Source organism: Rhea pennata, chromosome 8 (genome assembly GCF_028389875.1).
Source record: "Rhea pennata isolate bPtePen1 chromosome 8, bPtePen1.pri, whole genome shotgun sequence".
NCBI classification, from domain to species: Eukaryota; Metazoa; Chordata; class Aves; order Rheiformes; family Rheidae; genus Rhea; species Rhea pennata.
The window spans coordinates 23,715,938-23,740,508 of NC_084670.1; the positions used below are offsets into that span (position 1 = coordinate 23,715,938).

At 40.1% G+C, this 24,571-nt stretch overlaps 1 protein-coding gene across 3 annotated transcripts in view; it reads left to right on the forward strand.

Annotated features, from left to right (window-relative positions):
• The first annotated feature begins 1,490 nt into the window (after window positions 1-1,490).
• The window catches only part of NTNG1 (netrin G1), a 154,044-nt gene continuing 130,963 nt past the window's right edge, over window positions 1,491-24,571 (forward strand). For all 3 annotated transcript variants that reach the window (XM_062581244.1, XM_062581245.1, XM_062581243.1), the window contains exon 1: window positions 1,491-2,178. In XM_062581244.1, the coding sequence (XP_062437228.1) occupies window positions 1,933-2,178 (246 nt within the window). In that variant the 5' untranslated portion in view covers window positions 1,491-1,932. The remainder of the gene's footprint in view (window positions 2,179-24,571) is intronic.

Consider the following 24,571-nt stretch of genomic DNA (forward strand, 5'->3'; position numbering starts at 1 on the left):
ATATAATGGAAAATTGCATTTACGTCCATACGGCAATTATTGTAAATTACTTTGCTATGGAAACACAATTCAACCATCTGTTGGCATTTCATAGTGTCTGTAGTTTAGCTCCGTTTAAGATGGTGCATTTTTTAAATATAGGGAGGCAGTTTGTGAATAGCCTTGAAGATAAGTTTTGCTTTCTTGAAAATGTGTATTACCAAAGCAACATATTAAGGAACTCACCCAGTTACATATTCCTTTCCAATCTTCTGTGATATGGGGAGGTTCATAACACTGGGCATAATCTAAAACCTGAAACAAAATAAGCGAGCTTCAGACTGTGCTGCCTTACAGTTGTTACAGAGCATCTGTCTAAAGCGCTCATGTGGATTTTAGAATCAGGATAGAAAGAGTGAAGAAATGCTGTAGTAGCTCACCAAAACCGTCCACCTGCAGGAGCCCAGTGCTGCTCCCCTAAGTCAGCGCCTGGCCTGGGTCTGCAGCCGGGGCCGGCTGACAGCAGCCACATGGGCCTGGGAAACGAGCTCAAATCTGTAGTCCTGGTTTTGCCTGTGCATGCTTAGAGAACTTACTCTGTCTTTCCAGTTTCCCTCATTGTATCTGCATTTTTACCTTTGCCTTTCAACATATATCTATATTTTAAATCACTGAAAAAACATCCCAGGATTTTATACCTACAATAATATAATTGAGGGATTATAAACTGAGGGGATCCTGGTTGCTTTTTAAGGAGAGGATAAAATAAACATTGAGTACATGTCTAATACCCTCCAAACCTAGGAAAATATGACATCCATATTAAAAGAGGGAAATGTCCTTAAAGTAAACTACAAATGAATCAACTATTATCTTCCTCAGTAATCTCATTAAAAAAAAAAAAAAAAAAAGAGCAAAGCTCTTCCAATGCTAATGAGAAAATTTAAAATTTAAGGAAACAGAAAGGTGCTCATTACATCTTTCTCATTCTTCCAAAAAAGACTAAGAAATATATAAAGCTTTTTTGAGCTCTCTGAGGCCCTCTTGCCAAGTGGCTATCAGCACCTGAAAGCCCTGATACTCATCTCTTTGTCACTTTAATAAAAGAGCCTTCCTGCTGTTCTCCTAGGGTGGTTTGGTTCCCTTCTCCCCTACCTGTCAGCTGAGAAAACGTGAGAAATGTTTAAGTTGTGTTGTTTGCTCTCCGGTTTTGCCAGGATGGAAATATAATTTTGGAAGCAGAAACCGGTAACTCACTTGGAACATTATACATCTGTCTTTGTTACAGAACAGTTAAATCCTTTATGTTGAAACACTTTTCACTGTGAATGATTTTGGTAGTTTGTTCATTCTAGCACAGCACCCATACTAAAGGTTATCCATATTATACCAATTTGCTTTACATTGCATCAAACCTCCAAAATGTCAACATATCACATATTTTGTAATGCATTGATTCTTAGACAATAACTCTTACTCTTTTTTGTTTCTAAAAGGGTGCTGGTGCCAGAAGAAAAGAATGATTGATAGGAAAAAGACATCAGCCTGTAGACACTCATCCTTTCGCTTTGGATACTGATTTATCAGTGCGTCTGGGCATCCCCTGTGAGCTGGGAACACGGAGGATCACTCAGGGTTATCGACAGTGTAGCTGAAGACCCACAACTAAACGAGCTATTATCTGCTCTTGGACATCTGTTACAAGAAGCCCTGATAGATAAGTTGTAAGACAAAGGACAAGCTCTACGTTGCTGTGAAAGACTGTCATTTGGGGATTGTGGCTTCTACCAAAGTCTTCAACTTATTAAATCAAACACCATATACTAATGCTTCAAGTTTGAGCTGGAACCTATTTTACAAAATATACACATGTACATATATATATATAATCTATAGATTGCATGTACACCAGTACCAAGTATACTTACGAAGGTGACACAAAAGGATTTAGAGATGTATTTATCAAGGTTCCTGTCACTTCATGCCCTCTGGGTTACTGTGTCTTCAGTGATGCAGCATTATCCTTCTGTGTGGGGACATTATGATGTGTGTAAGACTCAGATTTATACAGAAGAAGGAAAAGTATGGGATTACATGGCCTGCCAACCGGAAGCCAGAGACATGATCAAATATGTAAAAGTAACTCTGGATCCCCCAGACATAACCTGTGGAGATCCTCCTGAGACCTTCTGTGCAATGGTAAGGCAAGCTTTTAATTGTGCCTAATTGGTGGATGTATTTTTGTGATAAGATGACTGCAGAGTGGAAGTTCTTACAGTTCAGGTATAAATACCTAAGAAAAGTCTGCTTCATTTCCAAATGTGAAAGAGTTCTGCTAAATGAAATGGTAAGTGTTTATTAATGCAGTGCATTAAGCTGGGCAATAAGATGTTCTTCTCATTAGAACCTAGTCTCAGTGTCCAAATTCAGTGTCCTTCTAGGTCAACTTTTAATGCCTTAAAAGAAAGCAGTATACTCTTACTAGGCTAACCCTTAACTGGAGTGCATTTGCCTGGATCACAAAAGACTTCAGTGAGCTGGTTCTGATCAGCTGAAATGATCCTAGTGTTGTATAATTTAGCATCACAAAGAGCAGAGTATTGCTAGCAACTCAGGCTGCAGAAGCTTCAAAAGTGTCAGGGGTAGCTGGGCTGGTGGCAGATCACGCTGTCCTAAGAGATCATTAAAATTACAAGAAACTTTCAACTTGCAAATACCTTTTTTTCTTCTTACAAAATACTGAAATTTCATTTTATTTGCCATGGAATATTTATTTCTGGAAAGTACCGAGTGAAAATATAACATTCCTTAATTAGGAAATGTGGGTTTGAGATGTAAAAAGTATATATTTGTATCTATTATATGGTAGTATTAAAGCATAAGAAATTTACATCACATTAGCTACATAATTTAGGTTTGAAAAATTGATGAGTTCTGGTAAGTGAGGTTACTGTAATTGAATACAGTCTACAAGATAGTGGTCTGCCTATACGAGAGTCATGGTCAGTGTGTGACAGAGTCCTCGCAGGAAGGAAATTTGCTTTTAAACACCTCACAGTATCATTTTCAACCACGAGCACTCTGTAAGGAGTTCAGGTCCAGCCACACATACATTTAGGATATTGTGTGCATGCATGCAGCTGCTTCCCATGTACATTATGGTGATAGCCACGTGATAAATTGGAGAGCTCCATGAATAAATTACATTCATTGTGAACTCTTGACTACACCACTTGCTCTCTGCCCACTAATCCATCTCTGCTGACACTGCTTTGACATCCTAAACCTCCAAGCGGCTTCAAGCAGCCACTGTCAAAAAATAAATAAATGTAACATCCCTGGCATAATATGGTCTTTTTCTTTTATCTTTACCTTAAAGTGTATTTTGTCTGTCAAAATTGTAATAGATGTGGTTCAGCCTTGAACCAGTGACAGCATGATGTTTAATAACTCTTGTCATGCAGTGAATAAAAAAAAAAAGTTGTATGTATCATTTTAGTGCAGTCCACAGCCCAACAAACTTATTTCTTCTTTTTACTGCAGATAGACATTTTTTAAGTTTCTAAGTGCACTGGCTATCAGCCTATTCTCAAGTTAGAACAAAGATGGTAGATTTGATCAAAATACCATTTTTTTAATATTAAAAATATTGCTGAAATGTTGCTGAACTCCTACTATAAATGTTTGACCTAGCAGGATCCTTGATGCTGTAATGGATTATGAAAGTTTGCTCAGGAATCATCTGAGGTGACAGATGGAACTTACTTACACTTTAAACCCTTGCAATACCAAAAAGACAACAGAAGCCTAGCAGGAAAGACAGGAAAGGGGAAGAACAAGAGAGTACATAATGAAATAGTATATTTAATGGTGTGGTTTAAGGTGACTGATTCCTACAGAGTCTGAAAAATGGCTGTTTTTACTTTCAGTATGGATGTATGTTGTACAAATGCACTATATTCATATATGCATTGGTAATGGCTTGACTGACTTGAAACATTAGGAAATATTTGCAGTTCCTGAGGTATTGTACAGCAGCAGAGCTTTAAAATATGTATATATTAGTGCCCTGCAGGACGTTCTTATTCAGATTTTCTTTTCTTTGCTTTCATGTCATTGAAAAGGAAAATTTCAGCATAAAGAAGAACTCTATAGTCCCCTCTCATCCCTAGGAACACTTCATGTCCAGCTATACTTTATGTACACATAGAAATTATACATGCACATTTCATTCAAAATGAGGTTTTTTACATATTGGTAGGACTGAGCCTTTGGCATTTCCCAGTGAGATCTTTTATTTTTGCATTCACTTTTAGTTTTGGAAAATGAAGTAAGGGAATAGCACTGTCAATACTCGGACGAGATGGACAGTAGAAAAGAATACATTCCTATTGGGCATGTTCTTGCACTTAATAAATCCTGAACTGGATATGGCAGAGACTTGAGGGTTTCTTTTTGGCACACCGAAGCACCAAACAGACTTTAAAAACAATGTTTGTTTTATTATTATGAATATTGGGTTTTAATATACTAAGCTTGTGTATTAGCTTTCAGATTGTTATTCACATTAGCTTAGTGCTTAACTGCTTTCTGTTAATTTCTTGGAGGAAATCTGGGTCCTTTTAAATATTCTAAGAAAAAACAGCTGCACCAAAAAACAAGCCTGCTTCTGCAGGATGAGGAGGTTGAATCAATTTTCTGTTTTGTCTCTGTATCAGTTCCCCAATCAGCCTCAGTAATTCTCTGTTCACCATAGTACCTTGCTGCACACAGTCTATGTGTTGAATTTGTGTCAGTTGTCAGCATGGTGCCAATCATATCTCTGCAACATACCCAGGCTGACGGGTGCACCCAGGTCCTATTGAGAGATTACAGTAAAACCTAAAGAAAAGTGCTCTGTGACATGGGATGTGATAATAGTCTTCAATAAAATACTGTCCTTCAGGAAAAGAAATAATGCCTTCTCTATGTCAGCAGAGGAGAGGATGAGGAGTAAGGGGTGTGCATTGCAGTGGGGAAGATGACATGCTGGGACTACATGTCTGTGCTCAGGGCTGTGCTACGCTGCAGCAGGTCCCCAGCAGAGACCAGCTCCCAGCTGAGCCACCCACGTGGCAGGAAAGCTGCTTCCAGGACTTGTGGGGCTGCATCGCGTGGAAAACAGGAGGTTACAGTAAAACTGGCCTCCTACATAGTTCAAGGTATTCCCTGTGTAAAATGTTCTTATGATTCCATGTTGTATTTTTGCTCCATGAGCTTGTGTAGTTAACACCCTAATAACAAGGCTTTGCGCATGCAGATTTGTTAGAAAATGCAAACAGAGGCCTCTGAATCTGGCACATGGCAATTCCTCATTCATAAGTACCTGTGGGTAATCCCTGCAGGCCAGCATTCATGGGGACTTTGGGGAGCAGGCGGCAGGAAAGCTATCCTACAATTGCTTTTATGCAATCTAGTCGGAGGATAGCATCCCAGTTAATACTGACATTCAGTATTGACAACTCTTGAGATTATTCTGAAATCTCAAACCCCGTGAGTCCTACAATTATGTGAGATTCTCAGCTTTTACTTAAAACATCATCTTTATTTTGTTAGTCCTTCCAGTTGCAGAGAAAAGTTTGAAAATGAAAACCTCAAACAGTAGAAGCTGAGTAAATAGCCCCCTCCAGTCATTATTTGTTTAAAATCTCATCATTTTGAAGTTAAGATTTCTAGGGCTTCTGAAAGAATTCTCCTTGAAAGGAGAGACATGATAAAAAAAAAAAGCATATAAACAAATGAATTGCTTAGAGTGGTTATGCTCCCACTTTCTAGTCACGGAGGTACCTGTGCCTGCGAACGGTGCATGGCAGCCCCCATCCCCACAGGTCACGCTGCCCACATGCATAGCAGGAGCTGTAGCTGGGTTGGCTGGTGACTGCTATCATCCCTGCATGCTTTAAGACAATTTTTGGTACTCCGTGAGGGGCTCAGTAGTGGCGGAGTGGCACAGTTGCTTGCTGTACCTTTCCTTTGCCCAAATTTGTGTGTGCGTTTTGAGTGAGCATGCTGGGCTGGTGGTCACTGTGCTGCTATAGTTTGTGGTCTTGAGCTTTTGGAGTCAACAATGGTGTATCTGGCTCCTTACACTGACACTTGGTTGGCTTGGGAGGAAAGGGAGGGAGACAGGGAAAGGGAAACAGAAAAAGGAAAGGGAGAAGAAAAGTAGCTACTTTTTCAGAATTAATTTTGTAGCGATATCGTAAGCAACATTTTAAATACTTGAATGGGCTAGTTCTTGTGGCCTGCAGCTTTCCAGTTTATAAACAAATCTGCTTTGAATCCCCCCATTAGGAATACCTAACAGTTAGTGAAATCTTTGTTATTTGCAAGCGCTTGTTTAAATTTTTACAAAATCTCATACAATTTAATTCTTCATGACTCTCACCATGTTTTGCATACCTTATAGGTAGCTTTTGACTTTTCCAGTTTTAATAAGTTGGTAGACTGTGCCCCCAGTACAACTGTCAGACTGCCCGGCAGGGCTGGAGATCACCATTTTGTGATTAGAAGCAGGAATGAGAACCATAAACCAAACTTAAAGTCTCCCTAAGAGCCCTCTGAGCCACTGCTGCCCTCCTGCACTGGTTGTCTCAGACTACATCTCCCCAAAATCCTTGGAGGGGCCCAGGCCAGCTGCACTGCTTTCAAACAGACTCCCACAGAAGGCATCAATGGGCTGCCTCTCACAAGACTGATTAATTTGCTAAGATCTAGCTTTTATCACTACTTTTGCATTCAAACAGTACCTGATGTTAATATTTAAATTCACCGCAAACTCTCAACCACGGGACTCATAGTGGCTACTGCTGTAATTTGCAAACTGGAGCAGGATTTATGTTGTGTTTACAGCTGAAATGGCCACACATAAATATGATTCTCTATCCATGCTTAGGCAAGCTAGCTATCTTAACACAATCCAGTATCCCCATGGCGTAAAAATGATAAAATTATCTGCAATTATCTGCTGCCTGGAGCTAATTTTCTTCATAGGTTGAACAGAAGCTTGAAGAGAAGCCTACAGATGGAAGTCATGTGCAGTTGTACAATTTATAGAGCAGAAGTGCTGAAAGCAGTAGAAATTTGAGCCCTTAAGTGCTACTCTGTATTTCATAGCCAATCAAAACTAAATTAAGAAACAAAGATTATTAAAAAGTCTTCTGTGCATGTAATTCTGGCATAATATTATGAGGTGGACATTAAACATCTCCCTCTGAGACTTTCAGCATCATTAATATAGCATTCCTTTAATTACAAGTAGGCTTATATTCCTTAAAAAAGGGAAAATACTCTGCAGTTTAGTTATTGATACCATTATTATGTTTACTGAAATAATTAGAAGAACAGATATTCTTTGAAGTAACTTATAAATCAAGATGTGAAATAAAAATGTAATTTCCTTTGGAAAAACTCTAGCATGCCTGTGTGCTTGGGTGAGACATTTTAAAATAGTGTTGAATGATCCTATTAAGAGATATTGAAAAGAAAAAGCTTTTTCTTTTATTGGCTAAATATGGACATGCATTTTAGTACTATCTGTGCGGTCTTAAGTAGAATGGGGTAGAATGGAAACAGAGTTAAAGACGAGCTTACTACTGCCTTGTTTAATATGAATTTTCACAGATGTTCATTTTAAGGCAGTCTACACCACCTGGAAGTTTTTACAGTCTTTATATACAATACCTGGATTCATCTACTTTGCATTCTTTTGAGGACATTTAATTAATACAAACATCCCCTCACTGATGCTGAAAAAGAACCTTATCTTTCAGAGAACAGAATTTTTATTTTGGTATTTCCTCTAAAGTTAGGGGATACTTTGTTTCATGTTCAGTATGACAAGACCTGTAGGTACCCAACAGATTCCCTGTACCTTCCTTTCTCCTCTGCCCTACATACGGCAGGAACTACTCTGGCCTCCTGCTCTCGCCAAAGCACCACCTCAGTCCTTACAGTACCACTCAGACCCAGGAATTCCTCTAGGAGGAGTGAGAGGGGGGCAAGGCACCATCCCGCTATTCCTTCCCTGCCTGCTCTCCTCTCTCCTTCCTTCCATAGCCCCCCCCCCCCGTCAGCTAAGCCCAAAGGGGACAGCCTACCTGTGCCTTCTGTAACAGTGTCTTTGGAGAAGCGTGAAAGGCGTTTTGTTCCTCACACCTCTTAGGAAAGGAGCTCCTAGTTTCCCAAAAGAGAAAAAAAGAATGTGAAAATGTATACTTAATGGCATCAAGGAAAAAAAAAGAAAAAGTCTTGCTAGAATCTAAAAGTTAATACGTTTTTCAGAAATCAAAACTAAGGAGTGAATAAAAGGCAAATCTGATTCTCTGCATTATCATACATTAAGGTTGCCCAGTAAATCATCAGCAAAACTCTTTCCAGTTGCTTTTTTTCCTTCTCACTTACACTTTGGAAACCTAAGTGTTTTCAAACTTCAAGCTAAGCAAAAGCATGCCTGCAAGGTACTTAAGACATTAAAAATATTTGTGAGGAAAACAAGCCTTCTGAACAAACTTAACAGGGTTCTGTTTATTTTCAGTTGCAAGGTTTTAAGGCACATATCACAACAAGGTAAAAGCGCAAAGATTCATATCATTTTAACAAGATACATATTTTATAAATATAGCTTATAGAAACTGCCTAACTATTGCCTTTAACAGTCTTTATTGTATTTCATAATTTCCCTCATATTTTTCCATTTTATCCTCCCATCATCTCTCAAGTCAGCTAGGAATATTAGGCATTTGTAGTCAACATAATGGTCAATAAATGATTATCATAATAATACTTGACCTTAGGAAGCAATGGATTTTAACAGGTCATGTAAAATTTCACCAGTAATAGAAATTATTTCAGGTCACTATCTCCAGGTAACACCTACATAACATATTTAAAGGAAACACAGCTGTAAGCACATAGCTTTTATTTGCTGGTTATTGATGACCATGGCAAGACTAACATTTCCCCCCCCCCCCTTTTAACTTACTGCAGAGAAATTGTTTCTTAAATACTTTGCACCTGTCTGTGCAAAATCTCAAACAAGTAATTCCTGGATGGTCAGAATGAAGCAGAGACTGGCATTGCTCACTAAATAGTTAAAACTCTTAGGAAGAGTGGTGGGTAATAGCATTTAAGTCCTGCCAGCTGGCAGAGAGTTGCCTTCCTGCAACCAACTCAACCCTCTGCTGTTGGGGGCGGTTTTGGCGCCGTGGACGAGTTTCTCACAACCACACGAGCAGCTCCCTCCTTGCAGCGTGGCGCAGCAGGCTGCCAAAACACGAGGCCAGAAACGCTGCACTCTGCCACCCCGTCCCCAGAACGCGAACCCACGCTGCTGCAGTTCCGCAAACAATTACTGCGATTTTTGAAAGAAAGTGAGCATGCCCATGGTAATACAGACACCACGCCGTTCCCAGGGACATGAGGACGGCGTGCTCTCAGTGCAGCTGTGCCAGAAGCATCCCCTCAGCAGGCACCTTTACTGTCACTTTGAGTGACAAAACGATAGTACTTTGTAAATAAAATCTTTACTAGCCGTGCACTGTGATTGGTGTGTCTGCTGGGGGGACAGAGGTGATCTTGAGGCCATAGCTTAGGAGCTTAATCTTTAGGGAGACCCTCAAACCAGGTTTGCTAACATAGTATAAATATAGTGCAGTAAAACAGCACCTGATGAGTGCTCATCGCCCCCAGCACCTTGTCCCGGGTACGGCATCGCGTGACATGCCACGCTAGGCTGCAGCAGGTGACCCCGCATGCAGTCTGCTAGAAACCTTGAACAGCAGGGTTTCAGCTGTGGGCCTGCCTTCAGCCCCATCACCTGTGCCTTCAGGGTAATCCTGCCATGACATCACTCCACAGGAGCCGGGCTGTCGGAACGATGCCCAGATGGGAGAAGGTGGGTGCACCAGGAGGTGTTGGGAAGGTTTCTCCCTTGCGGCGCATGTGAGGTGAGCAGGCAGCTCCCTTTCTCATGTCTCCACCACGTACTTGGCGCCCTGCAGTCCCCAGCGAGCTGCAGGAGCATCACACTTTCTGGGCTGCTACCTCATTTTGAGGACAATGTACAGCCAGTGTGGTGTTTCCTCTTGCTGTAATAGACAAGTCTCAGAGTGCAAATTTTGGATTTATTTGGCAGCACTCACTATAGCTAGCTTTATGTTGTCTGGATTTGTCCAAACTATCTGGACAAACATATTTTTCTTTCTTCATTTAGTACCTGTATGTCTCTAAACCCCAGAGTTTCATGTTCCCTTCTTTTATGTCTTAGCCATTAGAATGGCTAAGAATCACTGGAAACCAAATGCAAGTTCCTGAGGCCCTTCCATATGCTGAAATTTGCATTTGTAAGCAGCTTAGTTGAAACAACGCCAGCCAAACTCAGTTGAGAGTTGTGTAAACTCTCTCTACTGTCAAGAGAATCACTCCTGTTAGTATGCTCACCTGTATTCCTTTAAGACAACTTAAGTTGATTTCCCAATAATGTTTTCAACATTTACATTTGTATGTTATTTACAAAGCAGCTAGTCCAACATACAGCCCAAGTTCTCCCTTGCAAGCACTTAGGCACACAGTATTCTGTCCAAGCATTCAAGAATATATACATATATACACACACACACTTAGACAGTAAGAGCTATCTTATTCCCTCTGCTTTATCCCATAGAGCAAAGATGGAGAAATACAAACAAGCATTAGCAGTCTCTATTGACCAACTGCTTCTTTCTCTTTTTTACACAATATTGTTCTACCAAAGCTGAAATTTCTGATTAAGAAAACAAAAAATACCTATACATCTTAAAAGTAGCTAAAAACAGGCAATGGATTTATTAAGCTAAGTATTTCCTGCCTTTGTTCAGGACCTGTAAATAATGGCTGGACCCTGAAAAGTTAAAAATAGTCCTAGATACTAAGATCATTGACTGATGAGGCAAAAGTGCCTTTTTACATTAGAATGTTAATCTCACTAAATGAGAGATAGAGTAATTCTGTACCTGATGTGCTTGTACCTGTGAAGTTTATATTTCCACAGGTCACTTGCAGTGACATAGTCTTGATATAGAAATACATATGTAGTTAGGGACATGAAAATCCTTAGCACTGAGCAGGCTTGTCAACGTGCATTAGTGCTTTCACATAGCCTGGATGTTTGCTACATCTTATTTTCTGGTATTATTTCTCATCCTCTAATTCTTCAGGCAGATTGTTGATACATAATTTAGAAATAAAAAGAGAAAGGAAAAGAAAGGAAAGGGTGCAGATGAATTATATTTATTATAAGCAGGAAACTGTACTATACCAGAGATATTTTAAGGCAAGCTTCAGCCCAGAGAGAATTTTTATAGCTAAGTACTTGTAAAACCTTTAAAAGAGGACACCATTATGAGAGGAGCATTTTCTTACATGTGCATACTGTGTCTTTTCAGCATCCTGGTGCATTTTCGATTTTTATCTGTAAAACTGTCAGGAGTCATTATTTTAACTCATCAGTTTGATTTTTACCATCTATACCTGCTCATAAGGCTCTTTGCTCCAGTGAAAACTAGAAACGGAGCTGCTTGTACGTGACATTTACAAATGACTGGAAAAAAAAAAGAAAAAAAAAGCAAACAACTACAAAAGAATTCTCATCTTTTAAAAACAACCATGTGAACAGCTATAGAAAAAAAGAGTACAGAATGTAATTTTCTATCTTTTAAAACAATTCTTTCTACATGTGCTATTTTCTCCATCTATTTTTATCTCAGCCCTGCAGACTCTGGCATGCCTCTTGGCTTCCTTGACCATATGGATCTGCCAAGCAGTAAGAATACTGCAGGGACAGCCTGCGGAAATATCCGAGGCAAGGTGTCTCTCTTGCAAAAGTTCATGCGAACTTCCAGAAACATTAACTAATGGGCTTAAGGGGTCCACATATCTTTAGCTTTCCTCACCGAAGTTTTGAGGTAGATTTTTGCCACCAGTTTACACTTTCATTCCCATTTTCTCCTGAAATGGGAGAGAAACTTTTGAAAATAATAACACACAAGCTTTTCATTATCTGAAGCATTGGATTTGATATTTTTATAAAAAATATATATTCTTCAATAACTAAAAAAATGGAGGTGAATCACAATGTAGTTTTTATGGTTAAGAATTAATGTTTAATTTTTTATAAACAGGTCTTAAACTATGATCTCCCCATGAAATTAATGTGCTCTGTTTAAGTCAGCAGAAGGACTCCCACTGATGGCAATGGATCATGCCCAAATAATGTTTTCTTAGTAAAGTGATTTCAAGCTCTGTACCAGTTTGAAACTCACTCCTGGAAACTCAAAAACTGCCTTAAGTAAAAGCAAAATTAGCAGTATGCTTTTATCTTTTTATCTGTTTCTTGTAAGAAGCAATTTCACCAAAGTTCACTTATTTTCTATCTTTTCATTTATAAAAAGTCTTTACTTATCATTATTAGTAAACACTAATAGGTTTTGGACTGCTGCACCCTTCAGAGCTTCAAAGCAAAGGCTGAGTGTCTCTAATGATAGGACAGGATTTGTTAATACATTTGGTTCTTGGGTACATTTTCAGGAATTTTCTGAGCAAGACTGCTCAGAAACAATATTTTAGACCTTCTAACTGAAAAATGCTTTGTCATACATATCAGAGTTTGCATAGTAAAATATATTATTTTAGCTTTATGCATGTCATGGCTTGTTTGTAAATAATTAAAAAGGACATAAGGATCTATTATTGAATAATCTTCTCCATAACTGCACCATCACCAATTGTAAGGCTCTATAGTAGCTAAGTATCATTTATGAACCCCATGTTTTATAGGTTTAAAAACAAGTCTTAGCACAAGAGCACAGTTTCTTATTTTTTAAAAATAACTTTAGTATTTTGTGGACTTTAATCAATAATGTAGAGTATGTCCTTTTTAACCACTAAACAACAGACAAATGGTTGATATTTGAAAATCTCAGGATTTTGAAACCTTCACCTTTTTTTTTTCGGGGCGGGGGGGGGGGAGGGAGGGGGAACATATGCACATGTTTGTTTCTCTTCCTTCTGCTGGTTTTGGAACTGGATGCCCTTTCTTTGGCAAAAGGGAAATAGAAGCTTCTGAGCTCTGCATGAGATGGTTCCTGTGGTGCCAGCTGGGCACTCAGACCCATATTGGCTGAACCAGCACCACCTCTGTTTCGCTGGAGTACTGAAATATTGCCAGCCCAGCTCCCTCAAGGTGGCATAAAGGCATGTAAACACACTGAGCTGAGGTGGGGATGGGGAGGACCATCCTGCTGGTACACTGCGCACACCGCACCGTGAGGCTGCTCCGATGGGACATTGCCTCGCAGAGGGCCAGCCCCTCTCCTTCTGGCCCTGCTGAAGCAAAGGCACTGGAAAATGATGGAGATTGAAGAAAAGGCAGACGAAGGAATGAAATGTAGAGTTGCTTCAAACAATACAAGGATCTTCCCAGTGCCAGCATGGCTGGATCAATCATGCATTACGGGCTCTAGAGCTCAAGAAGAAGCCAACACTAATGGATTTTTATTTTTACTTATACTTCTGCTGCTCCTTTGGGGCACTCTTGTAAAGTGGTAAGGATCCATACAGACCTCAGTTGTGGACCTTAGACAGATATAGGTGCTTTTTTTGAAGTCTTAAGATTAAAGACTTCAGACTTCATGCACTGAAATGTTAACTGTTTTATGAAAACTCACTTATAGTGCTGCTTTTCCTAGACACAAGCTCCAAGAAAGTAAATATAATGCAAGAGTGCAGAGAAAGCTGGCACAGCCTTTTAACACACAGCATTTAACTCTTCTGATCAATAACAATCTGACTAAGAAGTTGGAGTAAATGTCATTCTGGTGATTGTATCTTGTCAAGTACTCAGCAGTGGTAATAGATGGGTTTGGAATGATAAATCTTTTGTACAATATCAGAAACAAAAGATCGGGCAACAGTAGCACCACACTGAATTTAACCTCGGCCTCAGACAGGCTTTTTTAGTTCCCATCCTTAAGGTCAGTGAGGCTATGCTAGCTAATGCTGTTGTCAGCATTTGCTTCTCCTGACAGGCCAATTCCTTCTGATTCCCCGAAAGACAACTTACAGGAGCTGAATAACAGCAATTAATTCTTGTCACAAAGATGAGTGGCATCTGTGATGATCTATTCAACATGTTTTTCATTGCAGTGCTTTACATGAGCCTCTATGAACTACCATCACACAAACCACAGTCACAGTTTGTTTTCTGGTGTCATCCTAGTTCATGTCTAAGGCCTGAACAGGCCTTAGAAAGTAGAGTTGTGGCATTACAAGGGCAATACCAAGCAATATTTTACTGTCACTAGCTTTACTTTGGATTAGTAATTAGTTTGTTTATAATTATGAACCATATAAAAACTTACAGGCAGAACACATTTACTGTTACAACGCTTAAATAATTAATGAAGAAAATCGGAAACACCTTTGGAATTCAGAAAATACTGCTCATACTCAGTGATCAGATCCACAGCATTTTACCAAGAAATGCGTGTCAACATCTGCAATGTGACAGAGGCGAAGGACTAGTACTGCAGAGCAGGGCAATAAACCTGTTCCCTTGAGCTTGTAATAGCTGTCTGCAAGATAACATCGATCTTTCTCGCAGATCTTGCCCTTTAATGTTACACACGCTCTAAGGAACATAGGGGACCTGCCCAGACACTGCTCCCATGGGTACTGCAGCTCCTGAGCAGCCTGTCCTGTGGCAGAGCGTAGCAATGTTATGCCTCAGAACAGGGGGACGAAGATCCCTCATATTTCTCTGCAGATATTCAAGGATTTGTGGACAAATATCCTAGCTTGCAGGAGAAACTAGCTTTTCCCACGTAGGAAATACTTGAGAGATTCCAACTGTATTGTCTTACGGACTCTGTTGGAAGACGTTATCCTGCTCATAAATATATGTAAAGAAGGAAAATTATAACTGAGCCTACACTACTTCTGTATCTGAGAATATTAATCTCTGCTTACACCACATACCATAGATCTCTGCCTACCAAGTAGTTAGGTACAGCTATTGTTGTTTTTAATCATTTATAAGTTTCTGACCTAATTTTCCTAATCATAGAATCAGTAAGGTTGGAAGGGACCTCCAGAGATCATCTAGTCCAACCTCCCTGCTCAGCAGGGTCACCTAGAGCATGGTAGACAGGGTTGCACCCAGGTGGGCCTTGAAGATCTCCAGAGAAGGAGACTCCACCACCTCTCTAGGCAACCTGGTCCAGTGCTCCGTCCCTCTCACAGGGAAGAAATTCCCCCTCACGGTCAGGCAGAACTTCCTGTGGTTCAGTTTGTGCCCATTGCCTCTTGTCCTGTCACACGGGACAACTGAAAAGAGTTTGGCCCTGTCCCCTTGACACCCTCCCTTCAGGTACTTGTACACATTGATAAGATCCCCCCTCAGCCTTCTCTTCCCCAGGCTGAAGAGGCCCAGCTCTCACAGCCGTTCCTCACAGGGCAGATGCTCCAGCACTTTGATCATCCTTGTAGCCCTACACTGGACTCCCTCCAGTAGCTCCATGTCTCTCTTGTACTGGGGAGCCCAGACCTGGGCACAGTACTCGAGAGGAGGCCTCCCCAGGGCTGAGGAGAGGGGCAGGATCACCTCCCTCCACCTGCTGGCAACACTCTTCCTAACACACCCCAGGAGACCATTGGCCTTCCTGGTCACAAGGGCACATTGCTGCCTCATGGTCAGCTTGTCATCCACCAGCACTCCCAGGTCCTTCTCTGCAGAGCTGCCCTCCAGAAGGTCAGCCCCCAGCCTGTACTGGTGCCTGGAGTTATTTTTCCCTAGGTGCAGGACTCGGCACTTGCCCTTGTTGAACCTCATGAGCTTCCTCTCTGCCCAGCTCTCCAGCCTGTCCAGGTCTCTCTGAGTGGCAGCACAGCCCTCAGGTGTGTCAGCCACTCTTCCCAGCTTGGTATCATCAGCAAACTCGCTGAGGAGGCACTCCGTCCCCTCATCCAGGTCATTGATGAAGTTGAACAGGATGGGACCCAGGACTGAGCCCTGGGGGACGCCACTAGCCGCAGGCCTCCAACTGGACTCCACACCACTGATGATGACCCTCTGAGCTCTGCCTTTCAGCCAGTTCTCAATCCACCTCACTGTCCACTCGTCTAACCCACACTTCCAGAGCTTATCTAGGAGGATGTTATGGGAGACAGTGTCAAAAGCCTTGCTGAAGTCAAGGTATACAACGTCCACTGCTCTGCCCTCGTCTCCCCAGCCAGCAATGCCATCATAGAAGGCTATCAGGTTGGTTAAGCAGGATTTCCCCGTGGTGAATCCTTGCTGGCTACTCCTGATTACCTTCTCCTGCATGTGTCTGGAGATGACATCCAGAATGAGCTGTTCCATCACCTTTCCAGGGATGGAGGTGAGGCTGACAGGCCTATAATCGCCTGGGTCCTCATTCTTGCCCTTCTTGAAGACTGAAGTGACACTGGCTTTCTTCCAGTCCTCAGGCACCTCTCCAGATCTCCAGGACCTTTCAAAGATGATGGAGAGCGGCTTGGCAATAACATCCGCCAGCTTCCTCAGGACCCATGGGTACATCCCATCTGGGCCCATGAATTTGTGGATGTCTAGCCTGCCCAGAAGGTCTCTAATCCTATCCTCCTCAACTGAAGGAAAGTCTTCCCTTCTCTGGATTCATGGGGGCTGCCCTTAGCAGTGAAGACTGAAGCAAAGGAGGCATTCAGTAATTCTGCCTTCTCTGTATCCCTTGTCACCAGGGCCCCTGCCCCATTCAGTAGTGGGCCCACATTTTCCCTAGTCCTCCTACACCAAAAAACAATACAGAAAGTAAACATAACAATATGGGAAAACACTTTAAAAGCAATTTACAGGACCCCTGCTAACAGGAAACAAGAGTCCTCTTCTACAGTATCTCTGGCTCAACATGTTATTCTACACTCAGTGAACTTCACCAGTGGTAAACAAGATCTGCAGCCACAGGAAAGAACTATTTTCTAATTTGCTTTGATTTTTTTTTCTTTTGGCCTTTTTTTTTTAAATTATGTATTCTTATTAATTGTATATGTAAGGGCCACAAAACTAAAGTTGTAAAAACACACACACACACACACACTAATTTTAACCTGCACTTGATTTATCACTTCCTTGAGTTTGTGAAAATAACATATACCACCAATAATCTCTTGGAACTGATTTAACACCATATTCTTCTAGAGTGCTAGGAAGAAGCCAAGGACTTGTAACAATCTGTCATTTGTAGTGACATTTTTATTACTCTTTCAGAAATGCTGGGCTTTAATTGTCTCCTTGCTTCAAATCAACTGCTTAGTTTGCTTTAGGTGCAGTTTTTCTGTATAGTTATCATTGGTCTTGCTAGGAATATATAGAAAGTTTAGGTTTCCAGTAGCATCATAACCACTAGCAAGAGCAGCACAGAGAACCTATCTATGTCCATTTAATTTAAGAGAGCTGAAATGGTATATTGATTACGAGTCACATTTTTATGGAGTTCACACCGAATTCTCAGTTGACCTATATCCCAGGCAATCCCTTCTTGATTCAGTAGGATTGAACTGAGTGGAAATCCATCCCCCCCCCCCCCAAAAAAAAAGGGGGCACTATTATGAAGTTTGCAACAAGCTGTCCAATAGAGAAATGGCTTTGCTTTCAACTATTAAAAAGAAACTGTAAGCTCTTAATTTAGTAACAGTGTTGCTAGTGCTGTAGCATCTTCTCTAGTGTGCATCCAACTGATGAACTGAAGTACAACTATAAATAGCAATGTCGTCTTTGTCAGCTTGTGATGAAAGGGTTTCTTTTTCACAGTTCCTGAAAGGACATATAGTAAAACATCTTTAATCTCATCTTTGCTTTGCACATAAATTTATCTGTTTTACGGGTTACTGAATCAAACACCGATCTGTCACCAGCTGGTTCACAGGCCAGACCAGCGAACAAAAGGAGCCCAGCCCTGCGGTTACATCCAATGTGATCCGAGCCCCAAAGTTGAGTAATTGTGTTATCTCTTAAGCTCCCAGCACTATGGTTCAGGACTCTGCAGCAATTCTGACTTCCCAGGTGAGCAGCTGGATTTTTCCCTCAAATAGTTTTTTTCAATCATTGAATTCCAGGGAGCATGCCATAGTTGAAGAAAAGGCCTTTCCCGTTCTCCTGCCTGCAGCATTAGGTGGCAGCATTTAGAGCAGGCAGAGCATATGCCCAGAGCAGAGTTACAGCAGCAGGTGCCAGCATGCAGTTGTCCCCTGCCACCCAAACCAAGAGCCTTGGGACCTGCACAGCCAGGGCAACCCTTTGCTGTGGGCCAAGGGCTGCTCTGCTGCCACTCACTATTTAGTAACTAGGAAGCTGTCTGAGAAGTGAACAACTTCGTTAGATCGGGTCTGCCTGTTCTGTAGTTTGAGAGAATACCTGTCAAAAAAAGTGTTAAGTTTCACAAATTCCCAGTTTTGGAATCTGATATAATGACAAAGAGCAGGGACTTGACAACGTGGCTGTGACAGTGTGACTAGTCTGCATGCTAAGATTTTTTTAGTGGAACAGATGAAATCTGTGCTGCATTCAGAATCAAAAATTTATTCAGGCAAAATAATGACTGAAAAAAAAATGAGTTAAAGTTAATTTTCAGGGCTTGTATGCCTTCAGGTTTGTTTGCTTGAATATATTTATGGAAGGCAATATTAGATTCTAAGAGAAAGTTACAGCAAAGCTTGTGACTAATGGATAAGATGCAGTGTGTGCTGTGATGCTGCTAGAAAAACTCTGATGCAGTTAACTTGAATCAAAGGTAAAATAGCACTAACAGTTTTGCAAAAAACTGAAAGATTTTCATAAAGTTTTTCAGTTAGCACCTTGGTAGCATTTTGGAGAATGTCTCTAACTAATAGCCACACAAATAATCACAGATTACAGTGTCATACAACTCCATTTACTAGGTGAAGGAAAAATAGCAACATTTTCATTTTAATGAGATGTCAACTCTCTCCCTCTCTGTACCATGCATCTTAATGTACCTTGCTGTCTACACTGACTTGGGGCTCCAAGGCTTTGTCATTTCTTGGCAATTCCTTTCTCTAATTTCTTCTGACACATGGCGCTTAAATCCACAAGAAATGTGAGGTGAGGCAGAGAGGATTCCTGCAGACTGCTGCGCCATAAGAGGAGCGCTCATTTGCATTATTCATTAGACAAAGGCACTGATTTGCATCTCATTTTGGTCGTCTCCATTTCTAGGCAGAGGATGTAGCGAATTCTCAGGATTGCTAAATTTTTATGATATTAATAGTGTTCATTTGAGAGTAAGTCTCCATTTTCTGCTGCCCTGTATTTTGTCCCATTAGCTACAAAAACAATTCTTTCCTTTTATAGCAAACAGTTGGTATCTATCACACAGTAAAGATTTACTAAGTCATTATTATAATTTTAAAAGTATTTTTATGTAAGGCATAATTCTGTATTTGGTAATTATATTGTTATTACTTGTTTTCTGTTTTTCTGAGGTTATGGTTTAAATGCAAAAGCTACAAGAGTTGTGTGTAATCTGACCGTATCTAAGATATTTTTAACCTTTAAGGATTCTGAACAGTAGATTTAAGAATTACAGTATTATTAAGCTTTCTATTAAATAATACAGCTGCAGAGAAAAGTAAGAAATAGAAAAGCCGTGGATAACTTTCAGCCCTGCTTTCTTGTTTTCTAAGCCTTACTAAGTAATTTACATTATGCTTAGCATTAATATTTTATTCAGAAAGGCATATTAAAAAAAAAAAGTGCTATCACTATTCTGTCCACAGTGCATTACGTGGTTTTTAATTTTCTTTTAAGCAATATTGAGTTTTCATCAGTTATTAAACATAGAAAACGATCTTTCTGGAGAAATTAGGAATTCTAAAAAAAAAAAAAAAAACAGAAGCAGATGTCATTATTTCATATAGGTGTTTTGAGAAAATATACACTGCTAAACCACTAAGCATCTGAGTAGCACTGCCCGTTCCCTGAAACATCATTTATCTCCTAGGCCAGCAAATGAGTTATTCCAATTCCCGAAGCCATCAGTTAAATTTGTACTTCACTGTGCCAGACCTTGTACAAAATTGTAGGAAGATATTGTCCCCAAAAATTTACAATATAATTTAAAACACAAATACAAAAATAAAATTAAAAGAGTGAGACCAGAAGGCTGACTTTTGCAAGATGACATGCCCAGTTTGATGATGCTGCATTTTTTATTTATTTATTTATTCTAAATTACATCATGGTTCTGTGTTTGACATGCCATCTTGCTTTCCTTAGTTGTATGATTTTTTTTTTTTTTTTGGGGGGGGGGGGGGGAGAGGGGTCATGGACAAATGCATTCCAAGGAGTCTCCATCCTTGGAGATGCTCAAAACTCAAGTGGATATGGTCCTGGGCAACCTGTTCTAGCTGACCCTGCTTGAGCACGGGGTTGGACCAGGTAATCTCTGGAGGTGCCTTCTAGCCCCAATGATTCTGTGATTCTGAGATGGAATTAGAAGGTGAAAAGGGTTAGGGTTATAACCTTGAGAATTGGTTGGTCAGGACCTTTCATGTATAAGCAGCTTTATGGCAGAAAAAACAATGTACATGTCATACAAAAATGAGGCTAGTTATTCTAGGACTGACTAATGTGCAACTTATAATTGAGTTTGCCACAAGTGAGACATATAGATAAATCTAAAACATCTAAACTTATTACATCAGTGATGCATTGATTATACTAACAGCAGTTGTTGTCAGTGGTAGAAGATGCCATATGGCTCTTTCTCCACCCAGGTCAAAATACTATTAGGAAGAAGCTTAAATACGTGGACACAAATGAGGAACTAACAGATCTGGCTCTCATCCAAACTCAGTGTTCATATACACACTATGGTCTGTCCATTCTTGGGCACTGGAGGATAACTATCCAGATTTTCCAAGAACACAGAGTCAAGTATTGAAATACCCAAGGACAAACCATGGCAGCTGCTACACAGGGGCACTGCACCAACACTGCTCAGCTCTGTGAGACATGCCCTGATCATGTTTGAACAGTTTGTGAAAGGAAAAGAAAGTATAAATTCCACCAAGCACAAAGCAGAGATAAGAGACAACGAAAGATGCAGCTCTGCACAAGGCAGGGTCCGGTTCAAGCCTATAGAGGACACAGTTGAGCTTTTCGCATGAATGGGAACATGAATTAAACTCCCACTAATTGCAGTGAATTTGTTGAAAGCCTTCTGAAGTTTCTAAGCCTTCTTTTCTTATTTTGTGAACAGAAAAAATAGTAAAAATTCTGCAATACATGACCAAGATGTTACCTCACATTTCCTTGCTATTTCAGAATCTTGTCTATTTATAACTAGTGACTTGGTTCTGTCTTTAATGTTATTGCAAAAACTATTTTTTCACTTCATCACACAGTCTGGTAGTACGGCTACATTTAAAGATCTTTTGGCATTTCTGTTAAAAAACCTCGATATCCTTTGAGGTTGCATCTTGATGAAGCACAGCAGAAAAATTTGTATTACCTTAAATTGTTATTATCAACAAGAAATAAGTCATCCCAAAATATAAAGTTCTCTCAATTTGAGTTACATGCTTTTGCTGTGCTTTTTGCTTTGAAAGATACACATTTGAAGTTGTATTTGAAGATTTGAAGATCATCCCGCTGTGCTGATCTTGCTGTCAGCAAGGGTTTGCAGATCCTCAATTATGAAACACCTTGTCATTCTTCATCCAATAGCTTGCTCCCTCTCTGAGGTTATCCTAAATTGATTAGAATACTTTTTTTTTTTTTCCAAATTTTGAAAAGTAGAATGAGTTTGCTAACGATTTTCCTAACCAAAGTGCTCTGGACAGTCCTTTTACACAACTCAGAGCTATTCTGAAGTATATTATGAGCAGTAGATAATCCAAAGGCTTTTGCACAATAGATTATTCTAGACAGTATTTACCCCTCAAAAATGTCCTTGGCTAGTGCAAAGTGAATAGAGCAGCTGTTCAACATTTATTTTTATCTTCACTCTTCAATAGATGGTGGACCTCTGCTTCTTTTGGGGCTTGCTCCTGTATTCTTAATGCATTGACTGAACAGCTCTGCCTCATCATTATAAACCATCTATTCTGTCTGCCACAGGCTTCTCCATGCCCTCAGCTTCACCTAAGTAAGTTTAGAGTAAATCCACTGAAGTCACTCTCAAAGTTCCTAGACCCTGGTTTGGATGTCCTACGTTGCCTTGGCCATGTAGCACAGCTAGAAAGCAGCCTCAAGAAAGCAGCAGAGGATTTTTCCTAGCACAGGAAAATTCCCTAAGTGGCAAAGGATTGGCAAAGCCAGTTCAGCACCATCTGTTCTTTGATCCTCCTTCATTTCAGAAGCATGTTCAGGAGAGGGAGCATGCCAGAGGCAGGAGGATGTGGAGCAGACCTAGTAATACCCTTCCAGATGGCCACTGCACTGGGACACATGTAACCAATATGAGTCAGGGCAGTCCTTAGAATGTTCCAAATTATGTGCAGACCCATTTCAAATCTTAATCCAGATGAAATGCTTTGTAGGACTACTTTCCCCCTCCTCTTAATTTGTGATGAGTGTAAACTGAGAACCAAAACAGGCAAATTCACTCCACATTGTGGGTAACGATTTTTACAACATGTTCATCCTTGAAAACATGAATTTGTATTTCATATAAGCTTTAAAAATTAAAATACAATTGACAGTCCAGTGAGTCATGCCAAGCCACTTAGTTTTAGGTGCTTCCTGACAGTATGAAAACCTCAGTCTTTTGCTGTACAGACTACCTTACAGGATACAACACTCCTTAACATGTCTCACTGTAATTACAGAAAACTGATCCTCATGTGTTCATCCCACACATGTGAAATTCTGAAAGCTGAATCAAATAAAATTCCAAATATATTTTCAGTTTACACTGAGAGATGCCATCATCTCACTGAGTTTGAGATAAAATGAATATTGTCCTTCAAACAGTACGAACAACATTACAAGGCGATTACATCTGCTACAAGAGGAAAGTGCTATTTATGTCTTTTTGTAAACCAGCCAATGTCTAATGGACAGGAAGTCTTTCAGAAAGTATTGCAAATCCTCATAATGTTCCTGAGTCCTAGGGTGTGCACTTAAATCTCAGACTTAACTGGGGGGAGGGGAGGGGAAGTGGGAGACAGGTGAAAGAGGAATTCGTGCAGCCGGATAGCTCACTGCTCACTAAACATCTCAGAAAGATCCAAAGCACAAAGCTAATTTTAGCTGGAAAGACTTATCTTAAGCTTAAAATACTCTCTTCTGATGTTCCTTTTGAGTTCATAGCATGTAAATCAGTGTTGCTTTTTGCTCTTTGGAGTAGACCAAGCTATTAGTAGATGTGTTCCTGTAATAAATATGAAGATGACCTTCTGTAGAACAATGACTCACGTGTGTAACTAGAAAGACTGATGAAAATCCTATAGATGCATGAACTAATCAAAATTACAAGGGCCAGAAATGAAGATGTATAGTGGTAGCTGATCATGCTAGAGTACCTTACCACTTACGGAAGCACTAAGCAAAGTTGGAAGACTACTTCTGGTAAATGCAGATTTGCAATTTCTAATGACTTTCATTGCACTTAATATTTGTATAAGGGATTAAATGTGTGATATGGGTGCTCCCTAAAACTTATAGAAATCCCATGACTCAATTATGATGTATACTGTGATCATTCAAATCAAATATTTCTGCTGAAGTTTGTTAGAATTTTCAGAAACATACCATGAATGAAAGGCAAACTCCTGCCTCATCTCGCACAAAGCTCTGTGAATGAGTTGGCATCCTTCCCAAATTACTAGATTGCTTCTACAGTCCTTCATATGCAAACTCCTAATGAACACTGTGATTAAGGATTCTCTTGGAGGAAAATTAATAGGAGAAAATGATGGGAGACCATAATTCATCTCCTTTACTTTCTCACCATTAACTTTAGGTACCTTTAAAAGAATTAAAGGCATTTTTAGAGCTTTAGAGGCTGTATTTGATATCTCAGAGCATGAAGTTCTGGTTTTCTACATAATTCTTCAAAAAAAAAAAAATCACAATCGCTGTAGTAGCTTCCAAGAAGTGGCTCTATGTTTGTCATACTAGCTAAATACAAAAGATTACTGTTACAACTCAAGCATTCCAGTAAATCAAAAACATTAATGACACTGTTATATTATCTTAATGTACTTTCTGTGCATCTTTGCGTTTCTTATCATTTCTCATGTGTCTCCTTGTTCAGCTAAGCAGTCTGATCTTTTCAGATTCTCTTTTCATGCCTCTACTCTCTCTTACCACTTATCTTTGGAAGGGAAATCAGAGTTCTCCAAACGTCAAAATAGCGTGAGAATAACTAACAGTAACAACGTCCAAGAGATTATTAGGAGCCTGCACAGGAAGTCAGGCCTATGATTAATATTACATTCTACATTGGCCCTTAAAGAGATATAATTTGCATAAGCTTAGTCAAGACTAGTAATTGGT